Source organism: Aristolochia californica, unplaced genomic scaffold (assembly GCF_029961685.1).
Source record: "Aristolochia californica isolate CCGP_79_NKW_82.1479 unplaced genomic scaffold, dmAriCali1.0.hap1 SCAF_14, whole genome shotgun sequence".
In the NCBI taxonomy this organism is placed as follows: domain Eukaryota; kingdom Viridiplantae; phylum Streptophyta; class Magnoliopsida; order Piperales; family Aristolochiaceae; genus Aristolochia; species Aristolochia californica.
The window spans coordinates 39,197-54,398 of NW_027181815.1; the positions used below are offsets into that span (position 1 = coordinate 39,197).

The window sequence follows — 15,202 nt, forward strand, 5'->3', positions numbered from 1 at the left end:
GAGTCACGGTTGCTTTTTTTCTGTTCTAAGACGAGTCATTAGTAAAATGATAAGGTTCCTTCTTTTCCTTAATGCGTCGTTCCTAATCTTTTCAATTATTTGGGGTTTATCACATCTCAATTATCTTGTTTGAGCAAAAGCAGCAATCAAAAGGGAGGTGAAAGTTTTGATGCCTGGTGATTATCGCTTTTGGAAACTGGAAAGCATCGCAGCAAAAAAATAATCGTCGGCAATCATTTGTCATTTGTTTGTGAGTGAAGAGAAGAAACATCGTTTTCCTCTCCTTTTTTTTTCTTTATTTTATTAGCTGATTGATTCTTCTCGATGAGGAAAGGGCAGAGGCAGTCCCCAGCTTTACTAATGCCAGTCGAATCGTTGCTGTTTTTGGCAGTCCCCTCTCCTTTACTAATGTCATTATGTTTCAAAAGCTTAATTCTTTCTATGGTTTAAGAAAAAGTTTCTCATTGCTAGTTAAAACAATTCATTCATCGGGTCTTCTTATCAGCAAAAAGCAAAAGGGTAGAAGAGATTGAGACAGGAAAATCTTAAGAAACGTTTGTCTTATGCTTGATATGGTATATACCCATTTTCACAGACGAAGTGACTACTGAAGAGGATACGCCATATGGAATGGAAAAGGCGCGCCGACGGGGAGAAGATGCAGCAAAGCAGTAGACCCAAACGTGGGAGAAGGGTGGACAAAAGCGCGGAAGGTAAATACTAATTAAATTGGCGAGCGTGTGTGCGAGTGACATACTGGCCGCGATGGAGAAGGTTTGGCCCTCCTTGCCGACACTCCCACGACGCCAAATGCCCAAACCTCTCTCTCTCTCTCTCTCTGATTAGTAATTTCTCTTCCTTCGTTCCTTCATCTTAATCACAAGCTGCCGCTGGATGCCGATTGCTAACGGAGCTTTTCTTTTACCTGGCAGGCTGGCGCACAGCGACCGAATCATACGAGATTTTAATTTTTAGGTACGTCTTTCTTTTTGCAATCTTACTAGATATGATCACTGTGTGTTTGAGCAAGCTTTTGAAAATAAAAGAGAAATCTATTCTATCTTTATTCTCTGTTTCTTCCTATTCCTCATTTTCTACTATTTGTCAGGTGAGGCCCTACGGTGGCGAACAAGTTCGGGCACCGGGCAGTGTCGGCACTCGCGGGCAGCGAGCTACCGACAGTGTACTACGTGGTCACTCGGTACTGGTCCGGATGCCTGGTTGCTTAGAGCTCAATACCACACTCGGTTCAAGTATTAACCACATCCAGCCCAAAGAAGACTGCGACTCGATCTAGGGGTGGGCCGTGCTCGGTCCTTCCAATCACGTAGCGGAGGCAATGGGCGACAGGCTTTAATGGCATGGCCACAGTAACTCTTATCATTCTGTCTTGCTCCTGAAGCTCTCCCTCTCTGTTCATTCTTTGTTTCCCTCTCTGTTCACGCTTGTTTTTCCTTTTTTCCCGTGTAATATCATTTCATGTTTTCCTTATTCCCTACTGCAACGTCCACCTTACTACCTCTGTACTTGAGACCCCCAAAATCCCAGTCATTCCGTGTTCATCTCAGGCCCCCAAAGAAAATGGTCTTGGTGGCTGATCAAGTCAAATTGAATCATTCTACTCAGACTCTGATTCGTCTGACTAATGTTCATGTTAAATCTCTCCCCAATCGACTCAACCTGATGTGTCTATCCATAGGCGAGGCGGATGGGAGAGCAGACAGTCACAACTCACAAACTTGCATCCGCAATCGAAACCGTTTCGAATTCCAGTTTCCAGTCATCACCGCTCTGACGTTGGGGGGGGGGTCCCGAAGAATGTTGATGAGTATATGTACGGCAACCAAACCAATATGACAACCAGTGGGTCTGAATTCTGATGGTACTACGTTTCCATCCCGGCCTTGGCCATTAATGCACAACGAATCCTCCCTCTCTCCTCTTTAACATAGCCACTTTTTGTTTGCCGATTCTCCAACCAAATTACTAGTTTTTCTCCTCCCTATTTGCAGAGCCTCTCTGCTCCTGTTAAAACTGAGATTTTCTAACCCGGCCAATACTGAATAGAACCCTTCAAATTTGTATTGGAGGAAACCCAAAGACTGAAATTAATACCTCCTGGAGAGTGACGAGTGACTGTTTCTACTTTTCCAGGTTGGCATGAGGAAGGAGGTTGAATATTACATAGATACAGGCATTCACGTGGATTCAGAAGTTTTTTTTTTTTTTTTTTTTTTGAAACAAGTATAAAAATAGACCCACTTGAAGATGATTGATGCCAGTGAGTGTGTGGTAGTTTAATTCACCTGCCTTTTGGTATTCCTTCAAGTTAATATGCAAGAAGGATCTTTACCCAGTACCCAAGCAACCTGGAGCTTCGGGTCGCTTAAAAGAGTACTGGATGAATCAAATTGCAACGGCAATAAGGAAACCCCATGCACTTTTGAGCAAATGAGCAACCATTTTGGGCCTGCAACCTGCGGATAATGGTGTGTCTGCTCTTACAATGTAGGAATTCAAGTACTGTCCGTTAAAAGGCTTTCGAATAGCTCCTCGTAGAAAACGAAGAGCATTTGTTCACCGAGCTAGAATAGCTTTTCACTAATCCCCGATCCCCGTTGTGCTGCTCAGTGATGCTGTTGTAATGGCTCCTAACAACCTTCCTGCAACGGAGAGTTTGTAGTATATCTTGTTCAGTTGTTGTTGAAAGCTCTTGCACAGGGGTTGATAAGAGCTTTAAATACGAATAGATGAGTTCTCCGTGACAGAGTTGAGAGGATAATAGGCGCACAGCATTTTACTGTATCAACATCAATCGTGGCTGATATATTTATGAATGGACGCGCTCGCTGCATACTCTTAATTACTCTTTAAAAGAAAATTGAGAACCTCCTTTCTGAAAATATGTCGAACTCACTGCACATTAAGAAAGCAACCTCAGAGAGACTAGCTTAGTTATTCTGAGTGCTAACAAGGTAAATCCTCATCGAAAAACTAGAACGTTTAAATTAAACTAACAACGGTGTCCACGCATATGAATCTGACTACCAAAAAAAAAAAAAAAACAAAGACTGTATGAAGCAGTACCGAATTGAATTTTCTTATTCTATGGCTCCGTTTGAAGGAATGCAGAATCTTGATCTGGTTAGCCTCTGTTTGTTTTCTGTAAGCTAGAAATCGACAAAGATGTACCGAGAAAGGGTATCCATCCGTTCGACAACCCTCTGGACTGTTACGCATGGGCTATCCAGTGAAAGATGCCCGAGATTCCGACAAACTTCAACCGTTCTGACCATGCTTAAACAGTGATACGGCGCACCATGGTACAAGCTCTATAATTGCAATGAAAGAAGCTACAATCCAGGGAGTGATGATGCGGTTGTCTTTTTCTGCCCCGCTGTGTTAACTGCGGGCATGGACGGAACAGTGCCGTCATCGGTCCAATTGGTCTCACCCCAGTGCCACAACATGCTCTCCCAGAAACAAAATTCATCGATGCACGTCTTCAGACGTGGATCAGTGATGTTCCTCTTCCAATGCTCATCCGGGTACTTGGCTTTTTCTGCCTGCCGGCGATCCCACTCTAGCTGCGCCTTCTGCTTCGACCTCAATAAACAGAACTTCTGTAAATTTTCAGGCATTTTGTCGTGCACTCTCCACCACTTTGCATGTGCCACATCGCTTGCAAACTCCTGTAATATGTCCACATTCCAGTTACAATCAAAGTCACGGAAGCACACCCATGGCTTGTTACCAAGATAATGGAGAACATACAAAATGGGAGGGTCTGCTCCAAACAAACGCGTTTTCTGCACTTTCTTTTCCTCTTCGTCGCCAACCCAGAAATGTTTGAGAAAATTCATATGCTTTGGGATGCGATGCCACCATGTAAATATCTCATTCAAGTACCCCTGATCCCCGCCATTATAGGATTCGATCTCGTTTATGTGATCCATAAGCAACTTGAACGTGCAGTTGGAAGGCTCAATTACCATGACGCCTGAGTTAAATAAAGTCGCATTATTTCCTGTTGCTGATATCTCTGGCATCCCAAATAGAAAGTCAATGTTCCGCAAGATGAGCAGATCAGCATCTATGAAGATTATCTTGTCATAGTCTGTCAGCTGCCAGAGTCGGAATTTACTGTAGTTCCACTCATTGTAAGCATCTCGCTCTGCCTTTGGGTTCCTGATCCTCTGAATGGTCCGAATTTTCCACCCTGCGGCTGCCAGGCCTCCCCTGTGGTACTCACTGATTGTTTCATCTACGAGAATAACAAGGTCTCTCATAGAACCTGACAGGCGGATACTCTGAGCTGCAGCTATAGCCCCACATACGTATACATGAGCAGAATGTAGTATTGTTGCATATGCTTCTCGATGTGCACTACCCAAATATGGTCGCTCTGTTCGCACATTATAATACTACAATCAATCAGTACAGAAACTAAAAAGAAGCCAGTGTACTCTGTACAAACATAAAAGACAATTTTATAACTAACCTTTGGCTTTCAGAGGAACTGAAAGTTCACAAGACCCAATTGGAAGCTTGAGCTTTTCCCTAATTGATCTCAAGTTCGTCTTGTACATCCATGTGTTTCCTTCCCGTACAATCAGCTCGTTGCATGTGAAGAGGTTTGGAATGGGAAAGCATTCTGTAACAAAGAGCACATGCACTGGATTATTGCTTCTAGAGGAAGCGGCAACTTTTGCAGCTGCAAGCTGCAGATGTAACCGAGCTATGTCCCTTGACCAATTTTTTGATTGCTGGCGACGACATGGAAGTTTCACGGCCACAAGATCGAACTTTGATCCTTTTGGGATCTGTGGCTCAGGTAGAGACGGACAAACTGGAACTTCGGATTCTTCTTCTTCATCAATCCATTCTGGATATAGCGCCTCCCATGTGAGACTAATGTTGGCGTAATCCAAGTATAGAACAACAGATTCTGCACTGAGTGTCAACTGCCGCCAGCAGCTGATCTCACTAACATTAAAATTCAACAAAGCAATCTTCAAATTTCGCTGTTTTCTTTCAACCAATTGCTTGACAATGTCTTTGATCTTAGTCCAATCAATCTCAGAATCTGACACATAACGCAGATCTGCAGCAACAGCCCTCTCCCATATCCAACCAATGTCAACTAATCTTGACCTGCATTAGCGATCATATTAATATAAACAAGATTCTGATACACTCACAAATATAACACTACATCAGATAAATATTTGTAGCACAGTTTCTGTGGGTAAAAATTGGCATTCATTATTTTAAAAGCCACTGAAATTTGCTCAAATTTAAAAAAAAAAAAAAAAAAAAACACCTGTAAAAGCATACATTGAGAAACTCGTGAAAGTGAATAACAAATTAGACATGTGAGAAACAACCATACCTAGGACCAAGACGTGGGTCATTTTGGTAGGAGGTTGGAGAAAGAAGCAGCATGAGAAATGTCCCACATACTATAATAACTAGAACTAATTTCAAAGAAAGAAATTTGCAGCTAGAGCTCCTGTCTTGCACCGATGTGTAAGGGGCTTTTTCAGTATCTTTGAAGCCTTTACTTTTTTGAAATCTCCTTTTGTTTGAGTCATCGCTGTTAGCCAAGTACAATAGAAGGTCTATATTAGAGGTTCATTTAGACAAGAATTATGAGAGTAAATAACACTTAATTAAATGGAATGCATGTAAAGCAAATCAAGAGTGATTGCAACTTTTTTTATTAACAATGAGGATAAAGGAATCCATCAAGAAAGCTTCCTCGGAAGAGAGAATACAAGCAGAACAGGTACATAAAAAATGAAAAAGATAAAATATATGTCCCAATACGAAAGTGCCAAGTCATGGTCAGAGCAGAAGCAAGGTTCCTACAGCGAGTTACTGCCTAGAGACCCCTTCCCTATCCTTGGTATCAGCAATGCTATAGCACTTCTCGAAGTGTGCTACCGGGATATGTATATATTCTTACATAAATCTTCAATTTCATCTAAGATACATTAAAAATTGTCTCTTGGATGAATTTGTTTGCCTGCTCAGTATTTCTTCATATTTCTTGGGGGCCTTCGCCGCCCCAAGCTCCGCACCTCCTTTGTATATCTAATCTTGTTCTCAATAAATTTTGAGCCTTTAAAAAAAACAGTCCAAGAAGGGGGGGAGGCGCTGTCTTCCCACTCGAACAAGTAATGATCACCAGTGATTCCCTTTACCTTTGTTACCAAAAAAATAAATAAATAAATAAAGTAATTACAACCCTCTCTCTGTCACTAGAAATCCTTTCTCAATCTTAATATATCCCTACTTCATTCAAAAAGCATACTCTACAGAATTTCATATATGATCTTGGCCAACTAACAGTCAAACTATAAGAGCAATTACAAGAGATTAATTAGAGAAACTTTATAGTTAAGGTTTCAAAGCTACATAGTAGCTGACTTATTACAATTGGAAATGGGGGCAAGATGGGAATCTAAACTTTCAAATGTACAAATATGCTCCATATTGTCCCGGTCAGAGGATGAGAAATCGTTATGAAATGAAATCTTATCTGTTACTGAGTTTCACATCAATAAGGGTTATCCTTATGTATACTATGGGCTTGGAGTTGCTTTATCTGAATAAGTGAACTACCATTCCAGAGGAAGAAGCCATAGGTACACTAAAGGAGGACCTGCTAATGTTTAAGCCAACAAAGCCAATGGTAACAATCAGTCATCTGTGGGTAAGCGAACTCATTGACGGAGTAGTTGAATGATATATCAGCATCACAGTAATAATCAGAAGCTGACCATATATGCACCCAGAAGCCAGCACATGGCAGCAACTCTTGCAAGGACTTAGCAAAACGAGTAGAGGCTATGTAATGGTATTTAATCAAACTTCCAGAGTCAACAGTGCTAAGCAGTTTATTTGCATATGAGAGTATGAAAAAGAATAGTTTTGTCAACTGTCTTTCTCATGTTATTGTTTATAATATCTGCTAGGCGATAGAGAGGAATTCTTTTACGAACACATGCATTCTGTGCATGGAAGACTATGAAAACTCATGTTTTCAATCCCTTCAAATAACTCATGATAAGCAGACTAGATAGAATTTAGTAACTCATAAAGAAAAAAAGTGAAATCCGCTCACTGATCTGAAGAAATAGGACAAAATAAGATTAGAAGGAAACCTAGACACATAACATAGGGATCCCCAAAAGTTCCACTTTTTTTTTTGTTGCCACTGAAGCTTGTTCACTGAAGGCATGTATTGACTCTATGTCCTATGAGGTGGAGTAACACAAAAAGACAGTGTTAGCAAAAGTGGACCACTCAGACGATACTCTTTAATGCAATGATTTTTAAATTAACTCTTCAGATGTATTTTGTCATGCATCCGCAAACCAACAGAAGAAATACATCAACAGGCAAGATACAAGCAATTTAAGGTGGTTCAATCTGTAAGGGGGGTGACTAAATGCCTCCTGAAAGCAGTTGTGTCCATGATAGAAGCAGAAGAACCGTCAATCCATGCAAATGAACCTTGCAATTCTAGTAAGGATTTTGGCTTAGTGCAAGTATTTTACAGAGTTGCATCACCAACCAAAAAAACAACCAGAGATACACTTGAGCTTTTTGAGTATTCAGGAGACCTCAAACTGCCAACCTTGACAGTCACATAGTGACTATAAAAATACCACATGTAGCTTTCTGAATATGGACAAAAATAGCTTTTCACCACGTTGAAGTCTGATCTTCGATGCCATCTTTATTGTCGTCTTTCTTGAGTTGTGACAAATCATTTATCAATGTTTAGGGGCACGTAGAAGCTTCTTCATCCATCAGTGCTCCAATATGCCATCACAATTTTCTAAATTGAAACATAATGCAATTTAGTTGAAATCACCAAGCATTTAAGGAAATATTTTCCTCTAATTGCTTTTGCACAGTGACAGGGAAATAGAACAGAGTGCAACAAGTCACATATCATCCTACCTCAAATACTGCTTCACTCTAAATCATCTTCTGCAGGGTTCGTCTAGCTATTTTTTCAAGGTCCAAGACGCCTAACATGAAGCACTTCGGCCAAAAGCATGAGAAGATGCACAAAAATGCCCCATGTGGTCCCCTTTTGGAAGTTGCACTATGAAGAAACCTCGAAGTCAATGTGAGATTGCTGCACCACCTATCCTTGGTTTATAAAGACAAAGCTACCCCTCCACCCAACAACTTCAACCATCTAGCTATCAAGCTTCTCTGATAATCTCTATGAGAGAAATTTTGATTTTTTTGCTAGAAGGTGAGCTGTGGGTGGAAGCAAGGGGAAGAAAATGAGCTGCTACTCTACACTTGTCCATCCACTTGAGAGAGTCATAGAAAAGATCCTTGAGACAGCCAAAAGATGCAAAATAAGATGTGTTTCACCAAATCCTTTAGTTATCATAACTTAATGCTTTGACTGTTTAAGACTTCTTATTAACAACATAACCCATCTCATGTTCATTATAATTTGCATTTTCCGAAATATTCATCATAGGAAAACAATTACAACCACAACTTTAAGATGCCAGCGTAATTATGCAATTGGCCAAACCGGTACAGTCCTGATTGAAAGAGAACTTCAAGAAAGGATTTCAACCTTTTAAAAAAAATTGACTTTAGTTCTTATTTCAGGTTTCGGTTTGAGCATACAAGTCCAATGCAAGGGGAATTCCATTTACATACATAAAATAAAATAATAAAACTCCCGTTTGTGATTAAAACAAGAAGAAGCTTACATTGATCCAAATGACCGGTGCCTTGCTTCAGCCGAAAGAGGTGAAGTCCCAATCGCCCCTCTCATCTTGACCAGGCTGCAGCAGGCGAAGGCATCATTGTACACATTATACACACCACAGCGAAAAACTAAAAAGTCCCAGTAACATCTTACGAGGAAAAGACAAATGAATTTACAATAAATAAATAAACAAAATTCGCAGACTACGTGAAAGCTAGGAGACGCAGATCAGAAGATTATCCAACTAAGAAATCGAATGGCGTTCAAATCCATACATCAAAACATAGAAAGGAAGTCAAATGCAAGAGACTCTGTAAACAGATCCTAGCTTATGAAATAGAAAAGAGCAATACACAATGAACGGGAGAACTCGACGGGTCTGGTTTACAGGAAGCATCAACATCGAGAGATTACGCATCACAACAGGAAAACTTAATCAAAAGACTGCACGTAGAATTCGAAAAAACAAGCGATATTGCAGAAACGGATTCACAGAGAACATGTATAGCAGGAGCCAAAGCGAGGCAAAATAACGATAAAAATTTCACTAAGCAACGTAGTGACATTCTCAGACATCGAGCAGATAAGATGTATACTAAACCAAAGCCGGAAAAAAAAAAAAAAAAATAGAACTAGGCGAGATTGAAAGAAACAAGAAGTTCCCCAAGAGATTAGAAGCCACCACAAAAAGAACTACTATCGCACACAAAAGAAATTGAGAGTGAGAAGCGGCAGAGAACCATTCCTTACCTGCGATTCCGGAGATTCGATCTGCAAGAGCGTTCTGGACTGGGAACTCGGAAGAAGAGGTTTGACTAGAACTGAAAACTGAAATGTAATGGAGCCTCCAAAAGCGGTGGTGTTAGAAAATTAGCTGGAGGCTGGAGGAGACAGGAGAGAGAGAGAGTCTGGTCTCTTGGGCACACTTGCGACTTGAATGTGTGTTTTTTCTTTTCTTGCCACACGACGAGCCCTTTAAATTACTTCAATATTGGGCTATTTTTCACCTTCCAAATCTAATAATCCATAAGAAGAGGTTAAAGCTTCTAATCCCAAGTTAAAGCATGAGATGAACCTTATTTGACAAGCAATTGAAATACCCACCTCGGAGACTGTTACAGGGTTGACTCACGGGTCCCATTAAAAGCTTGTGCGTAGTTTGCTTGTTCTATTTTGTGGGTCCAAATGGGGCACCCTCAGAAGCTCAATATGGACCATTGATATGGATTGAGGGTGTCCCCACTTCCAAGCACTTCTCTAATGGATTGAAGGAACCTAATTGACCTACCACACCCTTTCTTTCAACAATTGCAATCGAAAATAACTCAATGAAATTAAGCCATGTTTATTTTGTCTGCAAGAAATGTGTTTTTATCTTATACTTGAGTGAAAAATGTCACCCAAATGAATCTCTCATCCATTTCACCTGCAAAAAAGCGGAGAATTGTGTATCAAGTACATAGGCCTTATGATTAAAATGAGAAGATGGGAACATAAGAAGACAGTGGGAAAAAGAAGAGGGCATCATTGGCATTCTCACCTGTTCTAATTATTTATGAAAATCAATAATGACCAACTAATTATTTGTCTTAAATCTTATCAGTTTACCTTTTTAAAGCAAGAAAGATGTCAATTAGGTTTCTTCTAAAATGGTGTTGATAGTTATTTCTGAACCAAAGGGAGATATGGCTTTGAAAAAACAAGCCATGTAGAAACAGTTGAGATGAAATGGATAGAAACAGAATCAGAAAAAAAGAAAAAAAAAAACTGAAAAAACCCATTTGCCAATGAGTTCGTTTGACTTTTCTTACTTAAATTTGAAAATCATAATAAATAAATCTATTGATTAGCATTGGGTTGAAGTGTTTTAGTGTCTCGCAGTTATTAATCCACACAGAAAAAGGACCAACTTGAATTTGAATATTTGAGGAAGAAGTAGCAGAGAAACAGCTGCTTTCACTTTGAGAAGAGCACCAACCAATCTTCAAGAGCCGGCCAGTTGACACAGAAGATAAATCATTTGGCCATGATCAAGAAAAAGCAAAAGACAGGAAAAGCCCGACCTACAGAATGATTACAGCATTTACATTTTGCACAGTTGGGACTGTTTCCAACGACTTCTCCATCCAAAAGAAGCCTGACATTTGGCATTACCAGCAGTCAGTCACCAGAAGAGTTTTGGTGGAAGTCTGCCGCTCCGTTTGTGTACCATGAAGGCAGCCTTGCACCCATCGCTACGTCTCTGTCTTCCTCAATTTTAGATAACTGGGGAATTTCTCTGTTCTCCAACGAATGCACTTGTTATAGCGTTGTCTCGGGTGTTAGTAACTGGGGAAAAGGAACGTCTTCTGTGCGAAGCTTCGTTGGGGCTGTCAGGATCAAACCAAGCCCCGAGTGCGGGGAGGAATCCTTGGAGAAACGGGAAAGGAGAGAAGAAGCGTACAAGGGTGACAAGGGAAGTGTATTTGTTTTGGAAGCAAAGCAATCGCTGCTTCTGCTGGCTGGAGCTGTCCGTTATTTATGTTCGGACCTACAGCCAGTTTAGTCTTTCTTCTGTTTGGATATGGCTTTCACGGGGACCCATGCCCATAAAACTCAGAATTACTTCACTCGTGAAAATATCAGAAAAAAATGCAGGTTCATGGTCATGAGTCATGAGACTTTGCAATCATTATTCGTTGGTGAAGAAGAAACACTACCAGAAATTATATCCACGGAATGGCTTATCCATTCTGGGTTCTGGTTGCAATAAGGAGAGGTGTGAGACCGAGACAGAAATCTGCAACTTGTTTAATCATGGGAATCCATTGAAAAGCCTCTTCGGTGGAGAGAGTCCCATCATTGTATCCTATCAGATACACTGAAGGCTTTTGATATTTGAAGGCTAGCACAAGTCAAAAGATGGAATCAGCATGGCGATAACAAAAAGTCACAAATTAGTTCTTCCCTTTAGTAACTCTTCAAGGGTGTCAGGACCTGGTACTACCCTCAGCCTCATTCATTCTATTCGACACTCTGAAGCGTAAATTGAGGATATCAGCTTGATCCAACAATAACCACCCTCCTATTCTACCTTTTGTATTAGTATCGTTAGTGTTGTCATGGAAAAATAAAATGATGGAAATTTTATTTTTTACCAATTTTCTCAACAAAAAAAAAAAAAAAAAAAAGAGTCTCCTTAACTAGTTTTCTTGCATTTGCGTTGTCATGAAAAACAATGGGAAGATTAGTGATGATTTTTGTGTTATACTAAAAAACTATTTTTTTATAAATGATCAAAAAGTAAAGTTGAAGTGAGAGGTAAGCTATAAAAAATATTTTGTATTTTTTGGTTTATTTTTCTTTTTGGAGAAATAGGAAACATATTTTTCTATCCTTTTTAATATTTCTTAGAGGCAAGAGGAATCAAAAAGAATTAAGAGAAAACTTTTTTCGTCTACAAAAATGGCACAAATGTCAAAAAAAAAATCATGCCATTTTTTTTACACTTTTCGACATGAGCTTAAATAAAAGTGCAATGTGTTTGTACAAAGAATATTCTAAACAATCTTATCTTTATTACCTGGGGAATTTCATTAGTCCTTTTAAGATTGATCACTAAACCGAACTTCTATATAATATCAAAGCAAGAAGTCTATTTTATTGAAGTTAGTTTTTGTATTTTTATTTTTTACCCTATTTATACCATATATCCACATCTCAAGTAGTATGTCTCCAAGAAATTTCGCTTCTACTGGCGTATTTGGAATTCCTAGGTTTCGATTCTTTCAACAATCTTTATTTTTTGTTGGATGTTTCCTCTGCCTGTGAAACTCTAATTTGTCGTTAGAAATTAAAATAATAATAATAATAAATAAATATTTATTTTGAATTCCCGCTAGCGAGTGTTTTTTCTAAAAAGTTATTGGCATTGATTCACTTCTGCCAACAAAATTCAAGTTTGTTGGCAGTTTTTATTGTTTTAATTTTTTAATAAATATTTATTTTGAATTTTTACTAGGGAATTTATTTCTAGATTACTGGTAGAGATTCACTCGTGCTAGTAAAAATGCAATTTTGTTGGTAGTTTTTATCATTTTAAGTATATCTTGAAAAAAAAATTGGCCGTTTCTAGTAAATGATTTCATCAATAAATAAATAATAAAATATAAAAAATATATATATATATAATAAAATTATTTTTGTTTGAAAAATAAACATGTTTTAAAATTTAAAAAATATACAAATTACACAAATTAAAAAATATACACCATTAGCGAGAGGATTTGAGGATGGCTGGCTTTGAGTATCCACTTAAAGAACAATTGCATCTATGATTCTAAGTTCTTCGTTTTACGTTCTTGCTCCTCAACACGATAATCAAACTCGTCAGCATGATGTCGTACAGTTCTCAACTATTTTAAGTTTAGCATAACGCCTCTTTAGTCTCCCACAACTCATCATCTTCACGTGTTGTCTATTGAGAGGAAGATAGTCAGGCATTATTGGGTAGAGGCAGTTGAGACAAATCCGACTCCTTAACGTACCTAGATTGAGCTCTACAAATTTGTCGCACAATGGCACTCTCATCTACTATTTCACCAACTTCCTATGACTCTCATACCAACCACTCCATCTCTTCCTATGAAAAATAACAAAAATTAGAATGTTATTTGTTTAAAGTAATATTTTATATTTATAAAAAAGTTATACTTCCATATTGTTCTTCAAATCCTTCAATCCACCTAGAGATGAGTAATACGAAATTATTCACTATCGAAGTAATTTGTATTCTACACATTAAGCAAGAAATGTGCATGTAAGTATATTATATTAGTAATACATTTGAAAGAAAAATATAATGTAAGTTTAATACATGGCATCTCCTCTATAAGATATTTTTACCCAGTAGTATGTCAAACATTCTATTTCCTAACATTTTCCATATTTACTTGTGAATGTCTCTGTAACTGAAATTTTGACTATCAGAAAAAGCAATTGATATTTTAAAACACAATATCTAATATTTAATCACCAGGAACCTCTCCCCCTCAAACACATTCATGCACAACCATTTTCAGTCCTTCGATACCAAGCGTGTGTAATAATCCAGCGTTGTCAAAATGCAACACCCAATATAGCATACACAACAACTTGTTCTTGTTGCATTACTGTTTAAGTCAACATCAAACTTATCCTATAATACACAATATTATCAAAATTAATATTTTAAGCTAAAAAAACAAAAAAAAAAATATAATAGAGTAATTTGTAATATTTACCTCAGTATAAGGATAAACACAAGATATCTAATGGTCAGCCTAGTCTATAAATTTGTTCACTTTTACCTCCTTACGAGTCCTTAATAGATGGCTCATCCATTAAATGAAAAGTGGACCGTAGAGACCGAATGCCTTCTGTTGCAAATCTTGAAACTCCAATGGGATCTTCGTATCGAGGTCCTTTATGAGTTGATCAACCCCGGAGACAAAATAAAATATAAAAAATACATTACATGTTTCCTTTATCTTCCAATTATCTTTCTCACGCGGGAAAAAAATATGATTGTCAAAGAGATGGATTGAATTGTAAATAGTGCAAGGTTTTCTTCATAAGAGATGGCAGTAGAGTTAGATGACATTGCATGCAAACATTTTGTAGTCATTTGAACTATGAATGCATAGGAGATTTATCCTATTTGAACCTTGAGAGGGAGAGAGGCCTCAATTTGGAACCTATGAAACCAAAGGTGGATCACATGTATCGATTTATCCTTTTGATAACCAACTAAATTTGTAGAAATTCAATATATATATATAATACCGAGGTATATAAATCAACATTATACATATATACTATTTGATAAATTGACCAAATAGAATAGTATAAAATATGACTACCAAGTTAAAAACTTCATGTTGAGCAAATAGAATAATATAAAAAAATTTATTTCTAAAAAATTCAATATAACCATAGTTTAAACGTAAATTAACATGCTTGCACCATCACATGCCATGTAACCGTCAAGGGGCACCCATTTATTTTAAGAAAATATATGTAGGTTCATTGTATAACTTTAAAAGAGTGAGAAGCGGAGGAGGTACCCTTCTTAATAAGGGAGATCGACAATAACAAATAGAGGAACCACCCTCTCCCTCATTTGGCATGGGGAGGGAAGCCCCTCTCTGTTTTGTTATACAACAATTTTATTCATAGATAGGAAAGGGGCCCCTTCCCTTTGTTTATCATGAAAATAAAGACTAACCCCCCCTTCTTAGTAGATAAAAGGGCATAAATCATAGGGAAAAACAGGATTGGAAGTACCAATTGGAAGTACACCCGTTGGAAGTACCAATGAAGGATAATTCCCAACTCCTCCCTCCATTTTGGCTGGATTACACCTTGCGTTAATCGCGGTCGACTAGGGCTATTTGTGGTATTTGACCCTGACAATGATTAATTAAAATT

At 38.3% G+C, this 15,202-nt stretch overlaps 1 protein-coding gene and 1 long non-coding RNA gene across 2 annotated transcripts; one reads left to right on the top strand and one right to left on the bottom strand.

Annotated features, from left to right (window-relative positions):
- The first annotated feature begins 652 nt into the window (after positions 1-652).
- On the top strand, positions 653-2,243 carry LOC137950866 (uncharacterized). The gene is made up of 3 exons (XR_011112008.1): positions 653-713; positions 933-975; positions 1,109-2,243. It is a non-coding gene; the product is annotated as an uncharacterized lncRNA (long non-coding RNA).
- A 740-nt stretch (positions 2,244-2,983) lies between these two features.
- On the bottom strand, positions 2,984-9,685 carry LOC137949646 (putative UDP-glucuronate:xylan alpha-glucuronosyltransferase 3). The gene is made up of 5 exons (XM_068795762.1): positions 9,506-9,685; positions 8,757-8,831; positions 5,393-5,596; positions 4,502-5,154; positions 2,984-4,405 (listed from the first exon to the last, which is right to left on the bottom strand). The coding sequence occupies exons 2-5, from the start codon at positions 8,819-8,821 to the stop codon at positions 3,354-3,356; spliced, it is 1,974 nt and encodes a 657-aa protein (XP_068651863.1). The 5' UTR covers positions 8,822-8,831; positions 9,506-9,685; the 3' UTR covers positions 2,984-3,353.
- Between the last annotated feature and the right edge of the window lie 5,517 nt (positions 9,686-15,202).

Bases quoted from the DNA above. Each gene is read 5' to 3' on its own strand.
- LOC137949646 (XM_068795762.1), bottom strand. From the start codon at position 8,821: ATGAGAGGGGCGATTGGGACTTCACCTCTTTCGGCTGAAGCAAGGCAC. The intron at 5,597-8,756 runs GTAAGCTTCTTC...CTTGGCTAACAG, and splicing joins CACCGGTCATTTGGATCAAT to CGATGACTCAAACAAAAGGA. The intron at 5,155-5,392 runs GTATGGTTGTTT...TCGCTAATGCAG, and splicing joins GACCCACGTCTTGGTCCTAG to GTCAAGATTAGTTGACATTG.